This window comes from Protopterus annectens, chromosome 3.part1 (assembly GCF_019279795.1).
Source record: "Protopterus annectens isolate FY-2018-M chromosome 3.part1, PAN1.0, whole genome shotgun sequence".
NCBI lineage: Eukaryota > Metazoa > Chordata > Ceratodontiformes > Protopteridae > Protopterus > Protopterus annectens.
In genome coordinates, this window is record NC_056732.1 from 1,495,492,697 (window position 1) to 1,495,520,354 (window position 27,658).

Here is a 27,658-nt window from a genome sequence, read left to right on the forward strand (position 1 = left end):
CCTCCACAACCTAAAATGTAGGACTCAAATGTGTGCTGAACTAATTGTGGATGGTATCACATACAATGACCCTTTGAAAATTGCAAACCTGCTAGGAGGCAGGTTTGGAAAAAATTTCACCCCCCTATCCCCCCAAGCATACCACAATCCATGTCTTCAGCATCTCCTCCTCCCTGCATCTCCAAAGAGCAATTCATTAATACTGTCTCCAAGACTAAGAACACAGTTTCCATGGGACCAGATAGCATTCCGGGCTGCATTCTTAATGTTCTAAAATAAGAGTTAGCTACTTCACTAGGCACCCTATTCAACCACAGCCTGAGTGCTGGCTTTGTCCCCACTGAATTGAAAACAGTGACTGTTATCAACCTCCACAAGGACGGCTTGGCAACAGACCTGGGTAACTATAGACCCATAAATTTAACCAGCCTCATCTGTAAGGGAATGGAGCGAATCATCATGGACCTCATAAATAAGGATATAGGTGACCTCCAAACCCTAGCGCCATTCCAGTTTGGTTTTGTCAAGGGTAGGTTTTGCCTGCTAGACCTGGTGGACCTCTTCAAGAATGTGACAAGAGCCATAGATGAAGGCAAAGCTGTGCAGACAGCCTATCTTGACTTGGCCAAGGCCTTCGACACAATCCCACATTTGGGTATCATTGACAAACTAACCGAGTGGAATATCAACTCCTTTGTTGTCAGTTGAGTTGCAAACTGGCTCAAAGATTGACAACACTCAGTCAAAGTGGGAGACTTCACCTCTATCAGCAGACCTGTCACCAGTCACAAGGGTCAGTGCTGGGCCCCCTCTTGTTTGGCATATACTTCTCAGAAGTCCAGGCTAGAATGGAGGAGTTGTGGCTAACCAAGTTTGTGGATGATTGCAAATTAGTTGCTATCATTGAATCCCCTCGTCATGTCAGCATTCTTCAAAAGGGGCTTACACAGACCCATGACTGGTGCCAAAGCTATGGTCTTAAACTAAATGCTAAAAAAATCATCATCATTCCCTTCAGTAAAAACAATGTCCCTGATGATTATAAATGAAACAATAATACCCTAAGTACCAATTCAGTAGTGAGAGACCTAGGAACACAAGTTGACTGTGACCTCAACTTCAACCAACATGTGACTGCTGTGGTGATAAAGACATTCTATGTCACTCCCCTGATCAGCAAAGACATTGCCTCAAGAACAAAAGAGGTTATAACTCTCCTGTACCCATCCCTCATTGGGGCTATTATTGAATATAATCCTCCCTTTTGTATGTACCATACCAGACACCTGCAGCAACTTGAGAGACCTCAGAGATTTCTAACTAAGAAAATTCAGGGTCTCCAGCACATCTTATATGAGAAAAGTTAACACAGAAAGAATGCCAAGCCCACTTGGATGCTGCTGTAAAAAATTCTTTAATCGAGATAAGCTCTTTTGTCCTGTAACCTATAGGACTTCATCAGTACTGATACTGAGATTTAAACAGCCCTCCTTGGTACACTTGATTCAGAAAGTGTGCTTCTGATAAACATTTAAAGTGACAATACCTAAAATGCAAAAAATATAGAATAAAAAAATCTGATATATAAAATCAGCCATAAGAATCATTTTATCACGTTGTACAATTAATATATACTTTATTCTCAATAAAATAATGATAATAATTTAAAAATAAAACATTGTTTTATGTTTATTAAAATGGCCCTATGAGTATTGTATCTGACAGTGCTTTTAATTTCAAGAGCAGGTAATAAAATTATGTTCATTTAGACCCGGTCAACTGTTTTCATTTAAATATAACTGCCAATACAATTCTCTTTTCTCCCTCTGATGTTATGTGCAACTTTCTCCAAGATTAGAAATTTGAATTCATGCCCAGGATGACTTTGAATATGTTTATACAATGTGTTAGTGTTTTTTCGTTTTCTGAGCTTATAAGTATGCTCATATATACGTTCCTTGAACATACACTCCATTTCTCCAATATAAAAGCCTGGGCATGATTGATAAAGTGCTGCATAGATTACCCCCTTACTTGAATAATTGAATTTCTCTTGTGGACAAAATGTCCGTCCCTTTATCTCAAAATGTCCACATATTTTTATATGCTTACAATAGGACATTGTCTGTCTTTCTAATATGTTTTTTAAGCTACTGCCTTTCCTATATGCAATAATAGGTTTTCACCTATTTTTATTCACTGCTGTATCTTCTTTTTTATTGTCCAGTTCTTTTCCAGAACCAATTTATTGATGTTGCTTTCTAGATTAAATGAGGTAATCAAGGAATTCCTGTATATGTAATTGCCATGGTTCCTGGAACTAGTGTGATATCTACAATAGCCCCCATGGTATTGTTTTTCTTTAACAATATAGGTACAAAGTAATTATTGTCTCTTTTATTAATTACTTCATCCATTAAATTATTTATCAAAGATGTGGAGTAACCTCTTTTTTCAAACATACGTTTTAGGAAATTACATTCCTCAATAAAATGTATGTCTCTGGTAATCATTTTTGCCACCCCTCACAAAATGGCCCTTCACAACTGCATAAACCTTAAAAAGTGGCGGTGGTTTCTATATATGCTGCAAACTGTGTCAAGAAAATTGTAGTACCCTCTCACAAAAGAAAGATATATTTCACAAATCTAGTATAATATTTAATATTGTAGATATAAACATTATTTTTAAGGTTTATGTTGAATTTTTCAGCTGATTCCATAGATTTTATAGATGTTGCTATTAGTAAGGATGCTGCTGGAGGCCTGGATACTCAACCATGCTGGAAAAATGGATTGCTGCATCGTACTAGCATACACCCACATTACATATACTCTAACATTTTAAAGGACAGTCTATGAGAATTTCTAGACTCTACTGATGATTCCAGATTTGAAGCCACTCTGGCCTCTTTATGTGATGATTTTATTCAAAGGGGCTATTCAAGGTCAGCTGTCCATAATTCACTTAATGATATTTGGGGTGTGAGGAAAGACAGCAGCACCTTATTTTGCAGCAAACAGGAAAGTAGATATACCTAGTGATAGACGTTTAATATGACATACCCTTTTTGTTCACTTGTACTAGTAACATTCACCAATTTTGTGATATTATAAAGAAAAACTGTCCCATTCTTCTAGCAGATGACAAGGTTAGAGAAGTAGTTGGTGATAAGCCTAATTTTATTTTTAGAATCCATCTTTCTTTGAAAAGACGTCTCTGCTATGGACCTTCTGGCAAACCATCTATGAATAAATGTTCTTATATAAAAATGGGCACATACCCATGCCATAATTGTAAACCTTGTGAGTTTATAAGTGAGACTAAGCACTTTATACATCCTGTAACAGGACATGAATTTCTACCTCATTTTTATGCTGACTATAGGAACACTTCTTTAGGTTATTTAGCTACCTGTTGTAGTTGTTTTTATGTCGGTAAAACCACAAGACAACTTAAGAATCGGATTTTGGAACATGCTGGGGTATCCATAAGAAGTTAAAAAAGAATGCATTAGCTTGTCACTATCTAAGTATAGGACACTATAGATTCTGTTTTAGAGTTTTAAAATTGGTTGAGTCTGATAATAGAGGTGCTGATGTGAATAATAGAATAGAAAACATTGAATTAAAGTAGATTTTACCCCTGCAGCCACAGAAGGAACCAGGTTTAAACACTACTGTCTCTTTAAAACCTGTCCTCAAAGAGAAGTGGGTATGCGATGTTTTAATTAGTGTTTTAATTACTATTAATGATATTTTATTGATTGTCTTATTTAAACTCAGTTCTGTTCACTCTCGCATGGTCTGAAGAAGTAGTAACCCCATGAAAGCTTCATCATTTATTAAAGTAGCTGTGTTTTTACTGCCTTGTTTTTAGTTTTATTTTTTGGACATTGTACTGGTATATTTTAACCAACCTTCAGCCACGAGGATTCAGAGTTTTTCTTGGATTTATATTTAGATCTATTTCTAGAGTTTTCCGTCAGACTTCAGTCACTGTGAGGGAATACCTCAGGATTTGGGGTCTTATGGCGTTTATGATTCTCCTGATACCATTGACAAGACTCCACATGAAAAAGATACAATGGTATCTGAAGTCTGTTTGGTCCCATTACCAACACCAATTTATATATCTCAGTGCTGGGGATTGTCAGAAGGGAAATAACTTCATGTAGACAACTGATATCCCTAAATCCAGGTCTCCCCTTCTCCTTCCCTGTCCCAAACCAGTCAGTCACCTACTTTATACGTTGCTTGGGGTGCAATTTCAGGAGGGATAAAAGTGCAAGATGTGTGGGATAACAAGGACATATACAAGCAAATAAACATAAAAGAGATTCTTATCCTGATTATGGTACTATGAATTATCTTTGGTCCCCTGGGACCTCTTGAATACAGACAGTATACACAGTTGTGTGGTACCTCAAGAAGCAAGGGGTAGTAGTTTGTACCCCCTCTGGTAAACTAGCTATGTTAGCTTGGGAAATAGCTTCACAGCACAATCTTACTCTGTTGGCATCCTACTTTCCATCAGAGCAAAAATGTGTGAAAAACAAGCTGAGCAGGACAAGGGCAGACCCTCACAAATGTTAACTGGATTGGGTTCTTCCAAGATTTGATCAGTCTGTCGGATGTTTCCAAAGTAGCATTCTTTGCCTCCTCTCTGAACAATCAGCTGGCAAGATTCTGCTCTGGGACTTCATGCAAGAAGGCACAAAAAACAGATGCCTTTTCCTTTCTTTGGACCAGAATGTTCCTGTATGCTTTTCCACACTTTGTACTAATATCCAAGGTAGTTCTGAAAATTCCAAAAGAATGAACCAAAATAATTGTGGTAACTCCCCTTCTGGCCCAGGCAACAGTGGTTCTCCCTTCTTTTGGAAATTACTAAGGGTAGTTACCACAAGCTTCCTCACAGTCTGTATCTACTCATGTAAGAGCATACACCCTGACACCAATCAATTTCAAGTGACTACCTAAATGTTTGGGTCTTAATTCCCTTTAGGCACCTGATTTCTGAGGATGTGCAACAGATACTAATAGAAGCAAGAAAATTGCTACAGGAAAATCATGTATTAACAAATGGAAAAGGTTTTATAGTTGGTACCAACAACATAACCAGCACCCATTTGTGGCAGGATGTTCTCTGGTTTTACAATATTTGTGTGAGTTACTATACTATGGCCTCTCTTACCCCATTGCCAAGGATCATTACTCAGCAGTTTCAGCATGTCTGCCCATGAATCCTCCTCTTTCAATCCATCTTTATGTCAAAATGGTTTTAAAAGGGGTTTTGCATATGAGGTCTCCAAGAAAACTAGTGCCCCCTCCCTGGGATCTTAATTTTATGTCAGAGAAGCTAGCCCTTGCTCCATTTGAGTCAGCTAGTCTGTCTGACTTAAGGTTCTTAACATGGCAAACACATTTATTTATTCCTCTGACCTCTGCAAGAAGGGCATCTGAGCTGCAAGTTCTTATGGCGAGTCAACCCATTCTCATTTTCACAGAAAAAATGCTTTCTTTGAAAGCTAATCCTTCTTTTATGCCTAAAGTTGTATTCAAGTTACTTTAAGCCAGACTATCCATCTTCCCATTTTCTTTCCTGAACCCAAAAATGAGGGATAAAGGATACTCCAATTACCTTGGATGTCCACAGATAACTTGAATGCTACCTTGACAGAAATAAATCTTTCTGAATACAGGATTTATACCAAACCTTTTGTCAACAATCCTTGGAAGAAAGTTATATCTCTTATTGATACTTTACAAATGGACTCTTACTCTCTTTTAGTGGAATCTCCAAGCTGTTTATATTAGTTATCTATTCATTTAGGAATGTATTATTCAAAGTTAATTTTTTAGTTTATTATTTTTTATTCTGTATGTAGTTAAAATTGTCTAATTTTTGATTGACAGTTTTATGCTTTAAGAATTTATTATCTCAGTATTTGTTATTAGAAAAATAAAAATTATTAGAGTAAAAAAAAAAACTAAATCTTTCAGATCTTCGGATCAGTTATTAATTTCTTGTGAAGATAAAAAGAAGAGACAGCCTGTGTCAAAACATACTATTTCCAAATGGCTGTCTAAGGCTATTTATATTTTGTTATACTCACTGTGAAGATATGTGAAGGCTGCCAGCATAGCTAGATAGCATTTTGTAGATAATTCTATGTCATTGTAAATATGAATATAATCCACAGGCTTGTCCTGTTAAATGTAAGATAACTGTGTTAAATGTTGAATTTCAAAAATGTAACCACAGTGCACTCTGCTGGAAGAAAGCTGCTAAGTCAGGCATTGTATAAATGTTTGATCTCAAAGCTCGGAGACATAATGTCTGGACCGAGGAATTCCTTCTATTGTTTTGAGACCAGAGTTAATTTCTAGATTTTACATATATAATGTATTGTATTGCTGTAGTTTCCTGGCCAGGTGCAAGATCAAAGAAATGTTACAACTCTGAGTTTCTGTTAGTCTGGGAACCAGAGAAGAATGATGTAATATAAAATGAGTCAGCAGTGATGTATTACCAATTTAAGAGATCTCAGAGAGAAAGAGATAGTATTTTGGATTTTGTCTGAAGAACATCACTCACCAGTACTCTGCCTTTGCTCTATGTGTAAGTTTATTTAGAACCGTGATTGTTCTTAGTTAGATAGGAATTTAGTCAGATTTAGTCTGGCTGTTTTCTATATTTATGTCAGACTATTCTACAGTATTATTTTAAGCATTTTCCTGTGATTTCTGAACTCTTGACAAGCACTGTGTTGAACTGAGAAGATTTGTCTTGTGTTTTTATTTATTATTACATATTTTTAAACTTCTCAACTGTGGCTGTTTTGTGTAGAGATAATTTAAGCTCTAGAGTACATTGCATGTATATAGTGATACTGTACAAAGCCACTCCAAATAAGCCTTGCTGTTTGTCACACTTACTAATTGGATAATAATATTGCACAGTAATAATTAGACACCCTTTGGTAAGGACCTTTTTAGTAGCTGATAAGAGTAGTTGGTGGGAGTGATTACTACCTTATAGCCTGACAGGAGGTGGCATAGCTGGAGAACCTGTCCCAGCCTTCCCCACAAGTGTCTGTGTGTTTGTATATAAACCAAATCTCAAAGAGTGTGTGTGTGTGTGTGTGTGTGCGTGTGTGTGTGTGTGTGTGTGTGTGTGTGTGTGTGTGTGTGTGTGTGTGTGTGTTAGCTACTTGGGCAGAGACACAAAGCACTGGTTGGACAGAAAGGGTACTAGAGATTTTTCCTTGACTACTCGGCTGAGATGTCTATCCTATAGCTGTGCAAGTGGGGAGTCTTATTGGGAATCTGGAGAGAAAGGGAAAAATCAGCCCTAGACTGACTGTGATCTCTGTGTGCTCTTGAGGGAAATTGTACTTTACTGTGTGTGTATTTGTTATCCTTCCCAATGTGGACGCCCCTCACTGGTGCTAGTGGTGAGGATTGAGGCTCCTTGATTACTGGGGCAGTGCACGGGCATCACACTTACCACAACAAAACTATTCCAGATAGGCTCAATGCCCACTCTACCAGAAGCTCGGCTTCATATATGGCTTTTGAAAAGCCTTGAATCCTAGAAGTATTCTAGAAGCTACAGCTTGGTCCTCTGTACATACTTTTACAAAATAGTATAAGCTTAATTCCTTCTCTAGGTTTAGATGGAGCTTTGCACAAACCATTCTCCAGGGGCCCTTGGACTCTTTTCCTTCTACCTAGTATTAAGCTAGAGTAATCTATCCATATAGCTAAGGCTACTGCATCACTGATCAATATGATGAACATAGTAAAGTTGTGTAAATACAGTTACAATAACATTAGATGTTTGAATGATCACTGTGTCAGTAGCTGCTCCCTTCCCCCTCCCCTTTTGTTTTTAGTGTGTTGTTGATGCTGGGGTGTAGCTATGTATTTTTTGTTCTTCCTAGCAGGGCTCAACCTCCCCACTTTCTGTTGGTAGGAAAGGTCTGAAGGGCTTGGTTCCCAAACTTGGCTGTTAGTAAGCCCAGCTCGAGCTGCCAGACAGTTTGGGCATATGGAAAGTGCCCTGAAGCTTTGGAAGCTGGCCAGCTGTTATATCCTTGGCAGGATGGATTATAATCCATATAGCTAAGGCTATTGCAGCAGTGATCATTTGAACATCTACTGTTATGGTACGTTTGCTTATACAACTGTACCTTCTACTGCACATCCGCAAGTCCAATGATTCCTTAAACACCCAATCAAGAGATCTTAATCTCTTCTACAATATAAATAGAACATGCCAGAGGGATAGATATGTATCAAAGAGACCACCACTTCGTTGGCATTTTCTTCCTCTCCACATTAAGCAAAGTACTTACCTTATTCTATTGAAACGTAATCTATATGAATGGATGAAATGCAACAAATTCACCCCTTGGTTTCGTGCCCTTAAACCTTATGGGATCTGGGTTATTTTTACTTCAGTTACAAGGGCTAAGAAATTAATGTGAATGCAGAACTAAGCTTATAAAGATCCTCACAGAGCAATAGCCTAGTAAGTACCTATAAAGCTGTGGATATGATATATTGATTTTCAGTGCATTATGGATATTGTAGTTTGCTAGAAGTGATTAATTAGTGTATAACAAATGATAGGATATGCTCTCATTATGAAAAAGCTTAAACTTTGACTGTGGCAAAAGGGATGAAGAATCAATAATTGAATGATAATCCCTAGGATACATTAATGTGCTATTGCATAACATTAATGGCCATGGAAAAATGTTCTGTTAATGCAATGTGGTACTCTGCGACTTATTGGCACATTAGCTGTAATGAGAAAAGACATAATTATCAACTAATATGCATGGCTTTGAATAACAGTGAACTACTGCAAAGTGCAGATCAGTGGGTAGTTAAAGGTGGCAGCCGTATTGTAGAAGCACAGGCACGCCCCGGCCACTTCTCTTCATACAAACACACACACACACACACACACACACACACACACACACACACACACACACACACACACACACACACACACACACACACACACACACACCACATATCCCATACCGGTCCTACTATAAGAATGTCCATGTTCTTCTTTCAGCTTTTCCCGGTTAGGGTTCGCCACAGTGGAACTCCGGTCCACTAATGATTGGCAGTAGATTTTTACGGTGCCAAGGTGCCAGCCCGACGCCCAACCTTCAACGAAGGCATGCCCATTCACGCATGTCTTTCGAACACCACTCGACCACGTGGAGGACATGCAGACTCCATACAGAAAGCACTCCAACCGAGAATCGAACGGGAGAACCTCTTGCTGTAAGGCGACAACGCTACCGCTGCACCACTGCGGCTCTTATAGGAATGTCCATAATGTCTCCTTTTCCCTGTCCTGCTAATTCACAGATGATTACAGTCAGTCCTTAAGGTCAAACATTCGAGTCACACATTTCATATCTTTCAGTAAATGTATGGTAAAGCAAAAGCTATTTATGAGGTTGAGAGGTATGCCTAATGTTTCCTGTCCCTCTCTCTCATACTTCTCAACATGTTGTAGGCATTGCATAATGGCTACGATCCTCTGTGTATATTAAAAAAAGACCTGCTACATTTACTTTGCGTGGCTATTGCTGGAGTTTTTTTTTATCAGTTGTGCATGGTTTGATGCCTTTTTTTCCCTTATGTCTTTGTTGTTGTTATTTTTGTTATTTGCACATTAATAACATAGATTCCTAGTGTTTAGTGGTGATGCAGAGGACTAATGTTTGTAGACTGGTCATGTTAGCTTGGGAAATAGCTTCACAGCACAATCTCACTCTGTTGGCATCCTACATTCTGTCAGTGTGGCAGACAAGCTGGGAAGACAAGGGCAGATATTCATGAATGGAAACTGGCTCAGTGGTTGGGAAGTATGAGAGAGAGGGACAGGAAACATTAAGCATAAATCTCAACCTCATAAATAGCTTTTGCCCTGGCATGCATTTACTGAAGGATATGAAATGTGTGGCTAAATGTCTGGCATTATGGACATACTGTAATCATCCTTGAATTATCAGCAAAAGGAGACATAATAGACATTCTTGCAACAAGGATAGGCATGGGATATGTGATGTGTGTGTGTGTTTTGTAGTGGCCTGCATCTTTTCTTCATTTGTGTACCTTTAAGGCATGCCATATTTAATATGCTTGGTGTTAAGTGTTTCCCCCACTTCCCTGATACCTGTAATGTTTAAATACAGCTCACCCATGACCCCTGTAGTGTTTAAATGCAGTTCACACATGAGTATACATTCATCTCCAGTGTCTAGTGATTTCCCCCCAGCCTGATCCCTGTAGTGTTTAAGTGCCACTCAGGCACAAGTATAGAGTTTTCCCTGGCTGGTAGTGGTTGCTCCATCCAATGCTATAGGCTCTGCTCTTTATTATAGGGGTGTGTATAAACATGGCAGACACCTCACCCCCCCCACACACACCTACCAAACTGATCTCACTTGCACACTCATCAAATCATGCATTCTCACACACACACACACACACACACACACACACACACACACACACACACAAAAACTTACCTGACTCCCTCTCTAATTTCCCTTCCCCTAATTACAAGGCACACACACACGCACACACACGCACACAAACACACACACACACACCTACCTGACTCCCTCTCTAATTTCCCTTCTCCTAATTACAAACACACAAAGACACACAAACATGCAGCCCCTCGCATACAGTCATGCACACACTCCTTAACCCTGCCTTACCACTAAACTCCCCAGCACTTACCTCTTTTGCTATGAAATACCATGACATGGAAAAAGCAGACAGGCTCATCTAAAAGGTCTATATTATATTTTCGACAGCTGAAAATGTTGGCTCTGAATTGTTCGACCCCAAAATGTCGAACTACAAAAATAGCGAACGGCCAAAAAAACGATATCTTTCCAACGGAAAGAAATCTGTTGGCCAAATACCAACGGCACACATAAACAAATATATTTAAGTGGGAAGCTTCTCTCCATACCCCCTCAATGTGGGTGGCTGTGCCCCCCACCCCCTCCCTAGCTAAATATTCTAACTCCGAAACTGCACTACACTCAGAGAAAGAAATCAGTGTTTTAGCCGTTCGCTATTTTTGTAGTTCGACATTTTGGTGTTGAACAGTTCAGAGTCGACATTTTCAGCTGTTGGCAATATAATATAGACGCAATCTAAACATCTGAATGATTTTTACATAAATGTCTTCCCTAAGATTGTTCTCAAAACACATGGCCAATTGGCGTGTGCCTGTACCCCAGACTGCCTCATTAGTATGTGGCATGGCCTCAGAAATGGCACACCATGGTTCTACATGTTTTCATCCAAAATTGCCATGGTATGTCTGTCTCTGACTTCAGAAAGTAAACCTCGAGGTGTAGACATCATGTACATCTTGCGGTAATCTTTATGAATTCCTACCAATATGTTTATGAATTTTTTTCCTCTTTTTTGTCATTTGTGTTTATGATTTTGTATTTGTACGTAGTTTTTTTTAAAGTGTTTCTATATATTTATGTTGTGTATCATTACAAAGAAAAAATACACCAGACTAGTTATCGACTAGAAAAGTAAAGTAACTTCCCTTTCAGCGAGACACCATAAATAAAAGGAGCATATATGGTTGCACCAATCTCCTCATTGATATCCTGATCCCCCTCTGTCTTCCTTCTGAATAAAACCCCTCAGATGCTTAAACTTCTGTGAAGCATATTTCTCTCTCTGTCTCTCTCTCTCTATAAATATATATATATATATATATATATATATATATATATATATGTGCAAATGCCACCGAATGTGTGACTGTGAGTAAGACTCCCCCGATGCTTTAAGTGTGAAGCATTTCTATATTTATATATATATATATTTAACATTTGTTTACCGAGAAAGTCTGACTTGGAATGAAGCCAATTTTCAGCAGAGGCTCGGGGAGAAATGCTCCAGATGTATATCTTTGTAACATGGGAGGAAACTGGAGAAATCCTACACAAATGCAGGGAGGACATGCAGACTCTGCATAGAAGCACTCCAGCCAAGAATCGAACCAGAGAACCTCTTGCTGTGAGGCGACGATGCTACTGCTGCACCACTGCACCATCCGCTGCAACACTGCACCGTCTATATAGATATACAGATATATCTATATATGTGTATATAAACATACAAACACACACAAATATATATATATATATATATATATATATATATATATATATATATATATATAGATATATATATATGTGTGTGTGTGTGTGTGTGTGTGTATATGTATATGCTCACACACATACAGGCACGCGCGTGCAGATGCACACACACACACACACACACACATACACACACACACACACACACACACACACACACACACACACACACACACACACACACACACACACACACACACACACACAGGCATATATACACACAGTGGTATGAACATTGGCTTTAGATGATCATCCTCATGTGCAAAAATGGGAAAATGGGGTTGTGGATAGATGGATGGATGAATACTGTATGTGTGTATTTAAAACTACCCTAGTGTTAATGCATATTGCCTACATTATAAGCACTATGCTTATAATGTAGGCAATATGCATTAACACTAGGATAGTTTTAAATACACACATACAGTATTCATCCATCCATCCATCTACAACCCCTTTTCCCACATACATTAGGCCACGGTGGTGCAGCAGTTAGTGTTGTCGCCTCACAGCAATAGGTTCTCTGGTTTGATACTCAGCTAGAGTGCCTTCTGTGCGGAGTCTGCATGTTCTCCCCACAGTTGAGTGAACGTTAAAGACATGCAGGTAAGTGTGTGTGTGTGTGTGTGTGTGTGTGTGTGTGTGTGTGTGTGTGTGTGTGTGTGTGTGTGTGTGTCCCTTTTTTGAAGGTTGGGCACTGGGCTGGCAACTCGACACTGTAAAAATCCACTACCAATCATTACGGGCCAGCAATCCACTGTGGTGACCCCTAACCAGGAAAGGCCGAAAGACTTTCACATAAGCAGTACATACATTATGAATGACTCCAAAGTACTTTACTTGGAATACCCTGCATATTTCGGCATAAATCAGTGATTTTCTTAACTGAGTGCCTAAAATGAAACTTTGTATAAACTGCACCTGTACTAAATTCAGGTTTACTTAAATCAAGAAAACAGTAAATATATGTCATAGGTGAGGGATTGGACGGTCACGTTATTTATTTCCAACAAGGAAAGTTTGTCATAACAGATTGCTTTTAGAAATATGCTGTTTCTTTTACTGACATTATTAATCAGATTATATGTCTTCATTTTCAGGTTGGTGATCTTGAGCCTACTGTTATCCCCCTAAAAATGATAGTAAGAGGCTGTCCCCTCTATTTTCAAATGGGTGGACCTCCTAAGCAGCAAGCAAGAGGGCCTGTGGTTAGGTATGCAGTAGTTTAATTTGCAATTTTATAGTTAGTGGAATTGTTATTTCTTAGCTTGTAATGTATTTTGTTCTAGTAGTTAATTCTTTTAGTATGATAGGTATTAGTTTACCAGATGCTATATTTAGACTTGTGCTTGGAATTAATAGCTTTTAAAAAAAGATCCATGTTTCTTAGCATTGCATTACATGCATCAAAAATGCAGCAAGCTTACAGTGGTTTGATGTTGTATATTTCAAAGAATGGCACTGCAGTTACTAATTCCATATACATCCAAAAATCAGGGAAACAAGTTTGAATACCTAAGAAACCTATCCAAGCAAAAAATTAGAGCAGACAAAAAGCCTATTACACCAGTCTGTGAAATAAGCACCTATATAATCCCTGACATTTCTGGTCAGTTACGAATAATCTTTTATGCCCTCAGCAAACCATAACACCATCTCCTTCGACTTATAGCACTTCAGATGTATACCTGCTCAGTTCAACACCTTTTTTACTCAGTGTGTCTTCTCTTTACTCAGGGATAGCCCTGACATGAATCTTAGTGTCTCTCACATTCCATGCAACCATCAAGTCTCCTTCCCTTTTTAACCAGTCTTTATCTCAGCTATTTGGAAACATCTCCAAAAGCTAAAAACTACACCCTCCCCAGCAGCCAATAATCTTCCATCAGAATTCCTTAAACTTGTTGTTGATGCCATTGCCTATCCTATCTCAATACTGATAAAATGCTGTATTACAGAAAACTGTGTCCCCTCTGACTGAAAGAAATCACACAGGTAATATCTCTTGGGTATCTCCAACTATCACTCCTCTTTAAAATATTCCAAAAATGCACACTCCCAGCTCATGGATCACATAACCATGCAGAACATATTATCTGCTACCCAACATGGCTTTAGCTCCTATCACAACACTACCTCAGCTCTCCTTAGCTTCATTAATACCATCATCATCAACAGAAATGCAGGTACCCTGGTCTCCTCTCTTTTTATGAATATGACAAAGGCATTTGACAAAGTCTCCAACCAACAACTGCTCTTTGAGCTCTCCTCCATAGGCCTTTCTCAGTCAGCACTTTCATGGTTCCACAGCTACCTATCCAACAGGGTACAAACTGTAAAATGGAAACAAAATATGTCTTCCTTCCTAACAGTCTCTGTCGGTGTCCCATAGGGTTCAGTTCTTAGCCTATTGTTATTTAGCATCTTCACCAATAACCTCCAAACATCAGTTTAAGAGGCAGGACTTGAATGAGCCATATAATGCTTAACTGGCAATGACTGGATAGATTATAATTGATGTATAATGTTTGCAATGGCAGTTGTTTTGATGGTGTCTGTGATATATCTCTGAAACTAAAGTGGTGTCAACGTTGTTTGTTTTCATTTATATAAATGTAAAATTGTCTATGTCATACATGATAATTCAATAAAGATGTTAATTGAAAGGAAAATAAAATAATCTCCAAACATCTACCAAACAGGCAATTACTGTATAATAAACAGACAACACCACTCTTATGTGTGCAACACAAAATTTTCCACAGGTGCTTCAAATTACTCAGAAATCCTTTTTCTTCAAAACTCTAACTTACTGTTATATGCTAAAAAAAGAAAGAGAAAAACCTAACTAATGATTTTCACACCTAAGCATATATTGGCACAGAAATAATCTTTCAAAATTGTCTCAGCCAAACATACTAGTACAGAAATGGTAACCCAAACAACACCTTTTGGTGTCACTATAGAAGACTGTCTAAAATACGACCAGCACATTTCCCACATCTCCATAGCCATGAAAATAAAATACCAAAAACTTGGTCTCCTCCACTCCAGCATGTTAAACCTTTTCTCACTCAGTCTTCTAGGAGGACCATAATCATCAGTGTACCTCCTCACAGCATTTTTATGCACTCTCCATTTTTACAAATCTGCAAACTACCCTTAAATTCAAACTCAACTCCTGTTGCTACAAAATCTCAAAATTCGCAGGAAACATTCCACATAGATCCCACCACTGCAAGGTATTAAAACCTCTAGACTGGATAGAACTACCTATCTAACCTACAATGAAATTACTCACATCCCACAAACTTTTATATACTAACCAGAGAACTACTTCACTCTATAGAGTTTCCTCTATCTCTATTCTTTACACAGAGGACTCCACAGTGTCACCATATCTAACAACACCGCATGGGACTCTCTATACTCAAGTAATGTTGCAAAACTCTGGAACTCCACCTCTGTCATCCATAAACAAATTGCCAAATCAAACAGTTTAAGCAGATCATAAACCAACACCTAAATAATTCTGGCTATATTCCTAGTCTCACCCAGGATGAATGCTCTGAATCTGTTTTCCTTTCACTAAACCTTGCCTTACCTCCAGCTCTATATTTCCCTAAACAAATATCTCCATTTTCCTTCTTACTTCATGCCTAACTCCCCTTTACACCTAGCTTATCTCTCTTTCTTTTGCACTCTAATACTGCTCCTGTTAAATTATTTCATCTTCTTTTCCTTCACCCTTCCTTGCTCTACTGTTTCACCCCACATCTCCCCTTTTCATACTACCTTAATGTAGTTTTATATCTCTACTACTCCAACTTACTCCCCTTCCTAATCCCATTTCCACCTCTTTTACTTACAACTCATGATATCTCCCTTGCATACTCTGTACAGTTTACATTAGCTTAAAATACTCCTGACTTGTATCCCTCTTGTTATTCAATGACTCCTGGCTATATATTTTTGATCACAAAGTATCTGATACCTAGTATCTAAATTGACCTTGCTGTTTATGTGCCATTTCTATATTTGAGATTTCCTACTTAACATGAAACATCAGCATTCACTATTTGTAATATCTGTCTGTTTGTTTACTTCTTTAAACGGTCTAGCTCTACTTTATGTATCTACCTCTAAAGCATCCTCAGTATTTTTTTCTACTTCTTCTTCTTCAACTACTCAAAAGTGAAAGAGGGATACATCTTCAGAAGAAGAGGATTCTTCTGATTCTGAGATGGAGTCTTTGGCTTATTCTTCCCAGATCTAGTCACCAACAGAGTATAAATCAGAGGATGAAGACACCCTTTCTCCTGGCTCCCCTTTAGTGGAATTATTTTATCTGATGTTGTTTATCTTCACTCAGTCCAACTTGGACGTTTTCTGCAGCTCGTGCCTCCCAAAACTCTCGAGCTAGGCTCTACCCATAATGCTCCTACACTAAATTGCCTCAGATCTTGTTTGCCACTTCGTGGTGTCAGACACATCCAACCAATCTCTTGAGCCTTGGCAGTTTATTATTGTTTCTTACTTTTTTGTCCTCATCTCTGCTTTTCTGTAATTATATACATTTTTTCTATATTTCTACCCACACCTCTATCATATTTAGTTTTCTTCCCCTACCTCGCTTTTTACCATTTGGTAATCTAAAGTACAGTTGTTGGTAACTTTCATTCCCTTTTCTTTTACTATAGAGTAATCTCTGTTACTATCGCTGGTAATTTTTTCTCTTTCCATTCTTTCTAAAAAAAAAAAAAAAAAAAAAAGTTATCTATTATACCTGAGTGGGGAATAGTATCGAAGGCTTTGGCCAGGTCAAGGTAGGCAGTGTGCACCGTTTACCACTCATCCATGGCTTTGGTGACTATCTCAAAGAAGTCAACCAAGTTTAACAGGCATGACCTCCCCTTGACAAAACCAAACTGTGTGGGATTGAGTGTTTGGAGGCTGCCAATGTCCTTGTTAATGAGGTCCACGATAATCCATTCCATGACCTTGCAGATCAGGCTAGTTAGGCTGATGAATCTATAATTTTCTGGATTGGTGGACACTCCACCTTTGTGCAAAGGGTTGACAGTGGCTGTCCTCCACTTGGCTGGGATGAAGCCGGTACTCAGACTTTGGTTGAATAGGGTGCCTAATGGTGCTGCAAGTTCCTGCCTGAGTTCATGTAGGATGCAGCCTGGGATCTTATTGAATCCCATGGAGGCTGTATTTTTTGCCTTTAAGAGGGGCAGTGATGACTTGCTCCCTAGAGATAAGGGGATGAGGCCAGGTGCTGGGGGTGTCCAGATTTACTGATGGGAGGGGGTGAAGTTTCTGCTGAACCTGTCTACCAGCAGGTTGGCGATATCTCATAGGTTCATAGGTTCGTACTAGACTATGTGCCCTAGGGCATTTATAAGCCTAGCCAGAGTGTGTGTGGCTTTCGCCACCCCTTGGGATGAGAATACTACACCCATTTAGGGTTTAGTTTACTGTGCCTCTGTCTAGTAGTGACACAGAGATGACCCCTGGGGTAAACCTACGATCTCCCATCCACTCGTCAAGATTTCTCTTGAAGAGAGTTAGTGAGGGGCTCTGCCTAACATGGACTGGGATTCTGTTCCAGAGTGTAGGGAGCCTCTGGGTTATGAATCTGTCCCTCCAGCACATCCTATTTATTTCTGTGTTGAGGTTCAAATCTCTTGCTCTTGTGGCTCTGATGGATTTGGATTTTCTGAGGTGGAGCATGTCCATTAATTCCGGATTGGACATGGCCTTGTACGTCAGGCATAGATCACCTCTGAGTAGGCGGTATGCGACTGAATAGAGCTGGAGTTTCTTCAGCCGGGCAGCATATGACATATGTTTGAGACCCTTTATCCTCTTGGTGAGGAACTTTTGGGGTCTTTCCAACTGCTGCAGGTGTCGGGTAAGATACATCCCAAATGGGGTATTGTACTCAATCATGGGCCTGATAAGAGAAGAGTATAGGGGCACAATGACCTCTCTTGATCTAGATGTGAATCCCTTCATGATAAGGTGGGCAATATAGAAGGTCTTCCTAACCACCTTGGCAATGTGCTTGTCAAATGAGAGGTTACTGTCAACTTGGGTCCCTAGGTCCCTGATTACCTCTTCCGTACTTAATGGATTACCACCTATGTGATAATTTGTGGGTACCTTGTTTTTCCCAAAGGGTATGACTATACATTTTTTGGCGTTCAGTTTAAGGCCATGGCTCTGGCACCAATTATCTGTTTCTATGAGGCCTCTCTGAAGGATGCTTGTGTCCGCTGGAGTATCAATTATGGCGCCCAGTTTGCAGTCATCTGCGAACTTTGTCAGCCACAATCCTCCTATGTTTGCTTGCACCTCGGAAAAATAAATGCCGAACAACAGGGGTCCCAGGACTGAGCCCTGTGGGACACCGCTTGTGACTGGCTTAGAGTCTGACATGGCTCCAGCAATTCTAACCTTGTGGGTTCTGTCCTTGAGCCAGTTTGCAACCCATCTTGTGACATATGGGTTTACATTTAAGCTGGTGAGTTTGTCTATGATGCACGAGTGGGGTATTGTGTCGAAGGCTTTTGCAAGGTCAAGGTAGGCTGTGTGAACTGCCTTACCCTCATCAATGGCCTTAGTGACTGTTTCAAAAAAGTCGACCAAGTTCAAAAGGCAGGATCTGCCCTTGACAAAGCCAAATTGGGTAGGATCCAATGTCTGTAGGTCCCCAATGTCTTTGTTTATGAGTTCCATAATGATCCTTTCCATAGCTTTGCAGACCAGGCTCGTCAAGCTTATGGGGCGGTAATTTCCAGGGTCCGTAGAAGCACTGCCTTTGTGGAGTGGGACCACTCTTGCTGTACGCCACTCTTTGGGTATGTATCCTGTAGTAAGGCTAAGATTAAACAGCAGCTTTATGTGCGGGTTTAGTTCCTCTTGGAGTTCATGTAGCATGCAGCCCGGGACACCGTCCGGTCCCATTGATGCTGTGTTTTTAGCTTTAGAGAGGGTGGCTCTCACCTGGGCATCTGAGATGTTAGGGAGGCTACACTCTGCTGGGATAGATATTTCTCCTTTTGGGGGGGAGGGGGCGGAGAAATTTGCACTGAACTTGTCTGCCAGAATGTTGGCAATGTCTGTGGGTTCAGTGTATTTTGTGTCATTTTGGACTAACTCTGAGCATATCTGGGAGTTTCCACCTAGGTTTCTAACATAGCTAAAGAAGGCCTTGTGATTGTCTTTTGTGTCTTTTGCGATTTTTCTCTCAAAGTTGGCCTTGGATGATTTTATGAGTGATCGTAGTTTTTTGCTAGTACTGATCAGAGATGCCTTCCCTTTTAGGGATTTTGCTCTGTCATGTAGTAGCTTCCTCCTCCTGTTGTAAAGTTTGTTAATGGCTGGGGTCCACCAGACAGGGCGCCTGCCTTTGGGGGAATGGGTCTTGGTTTTATTAGGGATTGCATGATCCATGCATTCTTGAAGGTGCCCATAGAAGGCATTTATAAAGGATTTAGCGGTGTGGGTTGTGGTTTCCACTGGCCCAGGGGCCTTGAAGGATACCACTTCAGTCTTAAGAAGTGTGAAGTCGGCTTTTGAGAAGTTCTTCACTGTGGTCTTTTGTGCAAGGGGTGGGGGCATTTGTGTATGTGGTGTCCTTAACCACCAGTTCTGAGCAGATCTGAGTGCTTCCTTTGAGACTGCGGATATATCTGAAGAAGACCTTATGATTTTTTTATTTTTTATTTTAGTAGATGTGGCCATTTTGGACTTGAAGTTTGCTTTGGAGGAATTCACTAGTGCTCTTATTTGCTTGTTCAGGCTAAGGAGAGATGGCTTCCAATTAGGTAGCTGCTCTTTCTTGGTCCTGGACAGCAATTGTTTTCCTTTTATTATACAGTTTATTTATTGCAGATATCCACCAGACAGGTTTATTTTTCCTTGAGGAGGATTTTGTCCTTTTGGGTATTCCGGATTCCATAAAACTATATAAGTACTCGTATAGGACTTTGGTGTAGGTTTGGACATTTGTGCCAGTTCTTAAAGAGAGGGAGGGGGCTGTGAAGCTGTTTATACCTTCCCTCAGGAGGATGTAATCAGCTTTGGAGAAGCTTTTTTGTTTGACCTTAGGGGAAGGTCGGGGGAGATGGTGACTTTGAAAGTGACCGCTTTGCAGTTGGATCTTACCAGGGAGGATGACACTGTAGAGAGGCGGCAGTGGTTACTCACATTGGTTAATACCAAGTCCAAGATATTATCACCTCTTGTGGGGGTGTCGGTCCAAGGCATTTGCATTGATGAAATCAAGGAATCTCTGGACATTTCTGTTTTGGCATAAGTAGTTTTTCCGGTTTATGGTTGGATTATTAAAGTCGCCCAGTATCAGGGTAAATGGTTGAATCTTGATAGATTCAAAGAGGTCCAGATAGGTGGAGTGGGCATCTTGAGTCAAGGTTGGGGTCTGTAGCTAGATATGGTTTGAATAGGGGTCTTGTCAATGGTTAACTGCACCTGGCATGTATTCTGTGAGTCATACTGTTTGACCAGCCTGGAGGTGTATATGTCTTTAATTTATATTGAACCTCCGTCTCCTTTTGCTTTGCTGCCCACAGCTTAGACTTTGACTGTATGATAGGATGAGTAACCTGGTATGGCTGGGATGGTCTCCGCAGCTTTGAACCAGGCTTCTGCCTACACAAAAGTCAACATCTTTCAGGATCAAGAATGCCTGCAATGAGTACAGTTTCTTGTTTAGACTCCTAGCATTTAGCAGCATGACATGGCATTTTGATGAAATTTTCATGTTGGTAGTTTTGACCTCATGGCATTGCCTAAAAAAGGCATTGTTACTAAACAAGTTTGAATATCTACTGAATGGTAATATGCAGACAGCTGCTATCAGTGACAACTTTTGCAGTATTATGTAAGATTTCATTTGATAGCATGAAATATCTTTCTAATCACATTATGATTTATGTTATTAATATAGTTATTGGCATATGCCATGCACTCATAATATTTCCAGGAAAAAAATCATACTTTTTATGTTACCAAGTACCCCACTCATCTGTCGTGACAGTCATGGCCTCCCTTTTGACTGGGCATGTGAAATACTGAATTGCAATCCATCCAAGTACAATATACCAGAGATAAGTACTGAAATATGATAATTATGCTAATATGCATATCTTATTACTGAACAGGTTGGAATATCTGCTAAACCTTGTCACCACAATAAACAGAACATGCCGGAGGGATAGATTCCTGTCCCAGAGACTTCCTATACTCTGGAATAAACTACCTATCTATATCAAACAAAGCTCCTCATTAGCACTCTTCAAGAAAAATCTTGATGATTGGATGGGAAATAGGAAATTCACCCCAGGGATCACCTCTGTGGCTCTGCTCGACAGTGGCACAGGAAAATAATTTTCTTGGGTGGCAAAAGCCAGGGTACCTTTTTGGCTGGGCTTGTATAGGCCCCAGGGCCGATAGCCTAGTACCTACCTATGAACCTACCTATGAACCTATGAGTTGTAGAATGGGGACAGCTACAGTCAGTGACAACTTTTGCAGCATTATGTATTCTTTCATTTGATACCATGCATGCTATGGCACTTGCCTTAAATACATAGTTTTCTAGTTGGTGTAATTAGATAGGTAAGGGTTTTGTTCACTGTTTGCTGTTTGAGTCTGTTTTTCTTGCATGTTTTACTTTCTATTACGTTTGTATTTTATAGCATAGGCTAGATTCATATTTGCTGATTCTACACTGTTTGGCATTATCTGAGCACTAAAACAAACCATCTTACATTAAGAGGTCCCCTGACCCTTGTGGCCAACTTGTTTGAAAATTGCTTAAATTAGCTTGTATTTAGGCAGAACATTTGCAAGGGCCTGTGCTCAGTTTATAGGAGATGCTCTAGGATTGGTGTGCTCTCTCTCTCTCTCACTCTGTCTCTGATCTCTAGATTGGATCCAAATGAAATCCAAGACATCCTTTGAAATCTGCAGAAAAATAAGTATTTTTATTAACTGTACTGCACATTTAAACTGTATGCTACTGAATTACCCCTACTTTTAACTGTTTTAAGCTTAACTGTTTTGCTATTTCACTGTTTCAACTGTTTGCTGTTTGAGACTGTTTTTCCCTGCACTTTGTATTTTCTAGTACTTGTGTATTTTATAGCATGGGCTAGATTCAGATTTGCTGAATCTAGATTGTTTCCCATTATCTAACCACGAAAACCAGCCATCTTACTTTAAGAGGGCACCTGCACCCTTGTGGCAGAAGAGTGTAGCGAAGGACCCATCTGTGTTGATAATTGTTGGAATAAGGCTCAGTATTGAGCAATTCCATTGGCCAGGTTGTTTGAAAATTGCTTAACTTAGCTTGTATTTAGGCAGCATGTTTGCAACTGTCCTTATTAAAGTAAGCAGATTTATATCTAGTATTATGGATGGGCAGTTCTCCTCTGTTTCTCCTGCCAACCTGATTGACATGGGTATCCTGAGGCAGTGTAGCAATTGCCTCATGTACACTGACAACCCACTACTCCTAAACCACTCAAGCTCAATTTGTGAGAGATGCATATACACTAAGAATTTGGAATCCTTGCTCTCTCATTGACAGAACAGTGACACTGAACAGGTTGTCAACCCACGTACTATACCTTCTGTACAAACCACGGTCTCAACACATAAACCATCATACTCACCAGAAATTTACCTAAACACCAGAGACCTCCGAAACACAAACATGCTACACCTAATACAGTACCTACAACACTCAATACAAATAAAACCACAAGCACAAGTGTTTCACTAAACAAGCCCCTAAGGCAAAGCATATCTAAACCAAATTGTTTGATCATAGGCAACTCTATAGTGAGACACACAGTGGGCAAGAAGAAGGTTACAATCAGCTGTCTGTTGGGTGCTAGGATCCGCCAGATCACACATGCACTCAAGTCTCTCCACAACACGTACCATTATGACTCTGTCATAGTTCATTTTGGTGTGAATGACTTCAGACGTACCTCACTGGACTATATGAAGAGAGACATGACTGAGCTCTCTCAATATGTGTCTCAGGCATACTACCTTTACCTAAGATTATACCACAATATAAACAAAAAATGATTGACTTCAGCAATTGGCTTAATTTCTGGTGTCATTCAAAGGGGATGCAGTACCTGTCATCCTGGGATGACATGGCAGATGGACCACACTGCTTTGCCAGAGATGGTCTTCATGTCTCACCTCTGGGATTTCGGTTACTGGCTAAGGCTCTTGCTTCCCGCATAGTGCCTTTTTTAGGCAATGTCACAACAACAAAATTCCCAGCGTAAAAATATCTTTAAAAAGCAACCTCAAGGTTATGCTGCTAAACTCTAGGAGTCTAAACCTAAAACTGCACTCACTGGAAGTAGCCCTCACCTTAGAGGATGCTGATATCTGTGCAGTCACAGAGACTTGGTTTAAGGTTGCAGAAAGCACCCCAGACATCCCAGGTTATAATGCCTTCCACACATTCAGACCACAAACTGAAAGTGCAAGAACTAAAGGAGGTGGAGTATCAATATTCATCAAAGATAAATACACCTCTAGATTGGTTAAAGAAAATGATTCCCTTGAACTTATCCAGGTCCACTTGACTGCAGGTAAGACCCCTCTTCAAGTTACTGCCAATTATAGGACCCTCTCCATGAACCAGGATACCCACACTGCATACTTGGATTTACTTGAATCGCTCAAGATGCAACCAAACACCCTGGTTTTAGGTGACTTTTAACTACCCATCCAAATTATATATGTACTAACAGACTTGTCCAAAGGTTCTTGGACTTTATCAGCTCCAATGCCCCGGACCATTTAGTTGACACTCCCACAAGAGGCCCAAGCATTGTGGATCTGGTGCTCACTAACATGGGTGATCGTTGCACCACCCCATATGTGTGCAGCCGTCTTTAGTGAGGTCTTATCATAAATCAGTCTCATTAGAAGTAACAATAACATCTAAGCCCCCCATTAGCAGCAACTAAAGTAAAATAGTTCTCCAAAGCCAATTACAATCTAATACATGATGGCATTAATAGCTTCATAGCCCCTGCCCTCACTGATGGCATGGGCACCTATACTAGGATTTACACTACCTTGCCTCACAGTGCTGTCCGGTTCGATTCTCAGCTAGAGCGTCTTCTGCGTGGAGACATGCGTGAATGGGCGTACCTTCGTTGAAGGTTGTGCATCAGGGCTGGTAACTCGGCATGTAAGAATCAACTACCAATCATTAGCGGACTGGAGTTCTGCTGTGGCGACCCCTGACCGGGAAAAGCCAAAAGACACAACAACAACAACCTTGTATAAGCATCTATACAAATGTACTGACTCAACCATACCTGATAGGATCAAAACAAGATCCTCAAGAAAGAACAAGCCTACCTGGTGGACATCCACCATTAACAGGTTATACAATAAGAGAAAGAAATTGCTGTCCAGGAGCAGGAAGGAATGCTCTCTGAATTGGAAGCATTCCCTCCTCAGTTTAAACAAGCAAATAAGACACCTTGTAAAGCATTCCAAAGCTAACTATAAATCCAAATTAGCCTCTTTCACTAAGGAAACTATAAGGCCTTCTTTAACTACATCAGAAACCTTAAACAAAAACCCAGATCTGCACAGAACTGGTTGTTAATGGCACCACATATACTGAAACTGCAGAAATAACCAACCTGCAAGCTGACAGGTTCAGTGAAAACTTCTCCCCCCCTGTCCCCACCACATCTCCCAAGGCATCCCTACCATCTGCCTTCCACCTAGTAGCTCCAAGGAGCAGGTCATAAACGGTCTCTCCAAAGCCAAAAACATAGCCTCTGTGGGACCTGATAATATGTCACACTGCATTCTAAATGGATTAAAATAGGGACTAGCTGCACCGCTGGGTACTCTTTTTAACCACAGTCTAAGCACTGGTTTTGTACCTGCTGAATGGAAAACAGCAACCATCATCCCGTTACATAAAGGAGGCACTTCCACAGACCCTGGAAATTATAGACCCATAAAAGCCTGACCAGCCTAATCTGCAAGGCTATGGAAAGAATAATCATGGACCTTATCAACAAAGATATAGGAGACCTCCAAATGCTCAACCTGACCCAGTTTGGCTTTGTTAATGGGAGAGCCTGCCTCTTGAACTTGGTAGACTTCTTTGAGACAGTCAACAAAGCCCTGGATAAAGGCAAATCTGTGCATACGGCCTACCTGGACCTCGCCAAGGCCTTTGACACTATTACCCACTTGGGCATCATTGATAAACTCACCCAGCTGGAGATCAACCTGTATATTGTCAGGTGGGTTGCAAACTGTCTCACTGATGGAATCCACACAGTCAAAATAGGTGACTCTACCTCCACCAGCAGATCCATAACCAGTGGTGTTCCACAGGGATCTGTGCTGAGGCCCCTATTGTTTGGAATCTACTTCTTGAATGTACAGGCTAAAACAAAAAGCCTATGGCTGTCAAAGTTTTCTGATGATTACAAACTGGGTGCAGTCATCGAGTCCTCAAATGATGTCAACATCCTACAAGAGGTACTTAAAGAGATAAACAACTGATGCCAAAGTCATGGGCTAAAACTCAGTGCAAAAAATGCATTATCACGCCCTTCAGCAAGAGTGACATCTCTACAGATTACAGTGTTAATAACAACACCCTAAGCACGCAGTCAGTTGTGAGAGATTTGGGAACACAGGTTGACAGCAACCTTTCCTTTGACCACCACATCTCTGCAGTGGAAAGAAAGCCTTTCCATGTGACCCACCTCATAAGTAATGGCATTGCATCCAGAAAAAAAGAGGTTATAACCCCCCTGTACTCCTCACTCATCAGGCTAATAATAGAGTACAGTGTTACATTTGGTATGTACCTTACCAAGCACCTGCAGCAACTGGAAAGACCTCAGATGTTTCTTACAAAGAAAATTCAGGGTCATCAGCATATGTCATATATTGACAGACTGAAATCACTGTTGCTATACTGTGTGTCTTATAGACTCCTCAGAGGTGACGTCTGCCTTGCATATAGAGCAATCTCAGATCCTTCTCTAATGGAAATACTGCACATTTGTAAATCAAATGGTATAAGATGCACTCACTGTATGGAGCTCAACCTAGTATGTGACATCAGCAGGACTTGCTGGAGAGACAGATACGTCTCAGAGAGGTTACCTCTCCCCTGGAACAAACTTCCAGTTCAGGTGAAGCAGAGCCCCTCACTAACCCTATTTAAGTGCAGTTTGGATGATTGGAGTGGAAATTGCAAATTCACCTCAGGAGTTTCACCTGTGTCCCTCTTGGGCATGAACAGTAGTTGTTGACTTAGTTCTGCTTAATACTTTAATATCCTTGGGAACAGGGATTGTACTTGGCTAGGCTTGTAAGGGCAATAGGGCCATTAGTCTAGTAACCTCCTATGAGCCTATATACTCACCACCTTATGATTCACATTACTAATATAATTATTGACATATGCCATACACTCACAATATTTCCAGGAAAAAAAATCATAATTTTTGAGTACCAAGTATCCCACTCATCTGAGGAGAAATTTGTGGCCTCCCTGGTGACTGAGCATGTGAAATACAGAATCACAATCTGTCCAATATGCCAGAGATATGTAAAGAAATATGATAATTATACTAATATGCATATTTTATTAATGAACATGTAATATCAGCTCCAAAACTCAATTCTCATGTTACTAAGTATCCCACTCATCTGAGGTACTTACTTCCCTGCATTTACCACACCAGAATTACTACCAACAGTATGAGAGGCATAGATCAAGATTCAGCTGCTATATGACCCTGGACAGGACAATGTGAGTATCACAAAATGAGTGAATAAATGAAAAAAATGAAGTGCTTTGGAGAAGACTGCATTTATATGAAAATAGATTGGAAGGATAGTAAGCTGTAACTGCTGATGTCTCCTCCAAGGTGTTACATTGTGTTTGGTGGTGTAGTACTTATAACTGCGGACTCCAAACTGCAAGTCTGGGATTTGGGTCCAGGTAAATGTTTTTCAGGTCATGTAGCTCAGGTGTTAGAGAACTGATCTTTTAAACCACGGATTGTGAGTTCAGATCTCATCAAGGCCTCAGCTTGTACTTTATTTGGTGTAAGCTCTTGGACCAGTAGCCTACTAACCACCTATGAGCCTATATAGTCAGTGATTTTTGATACCCCCATTATGCTATTCAGAGTCATGTGGCAGCTGGATGCTATTTCAGAAAGTTAATATAATTATGAGCATATTCCATACATTTGCATTATTGCCAGGAAAAAACACTACATTTTTTACAGTACCAAGTACCACATTAGAGTAAGGAGCCATTCATGAGCTCTCTGTCAACTTGACATG

The 27,658-nt window shown here is 40.1% G+C and overlaps 1 protein-coding gene across 1 annotated transcript in view; it reads left to right on the forward strand.

Annotated features, from left to right (window-relative positions):
* DLEC1 (DLEC1 cilia and flagella associated protein) overlaps positions 1–27,658 on the forward strand; it is a 2,498,134-nt gene that overhangs the window by 1,568,629 nt on the left and 901,847 nt on the right. The window contains exon 27 of the mRNA XM_044067561.1: positions 13,345–13,457. Coding sequence (XP_043923496.1) covers positions 13,345–13,457 — 113 coding nt within the window. The remainder of the gene's footprint in view (positions 1–13,344; positions 13,458–27,658) is intronic.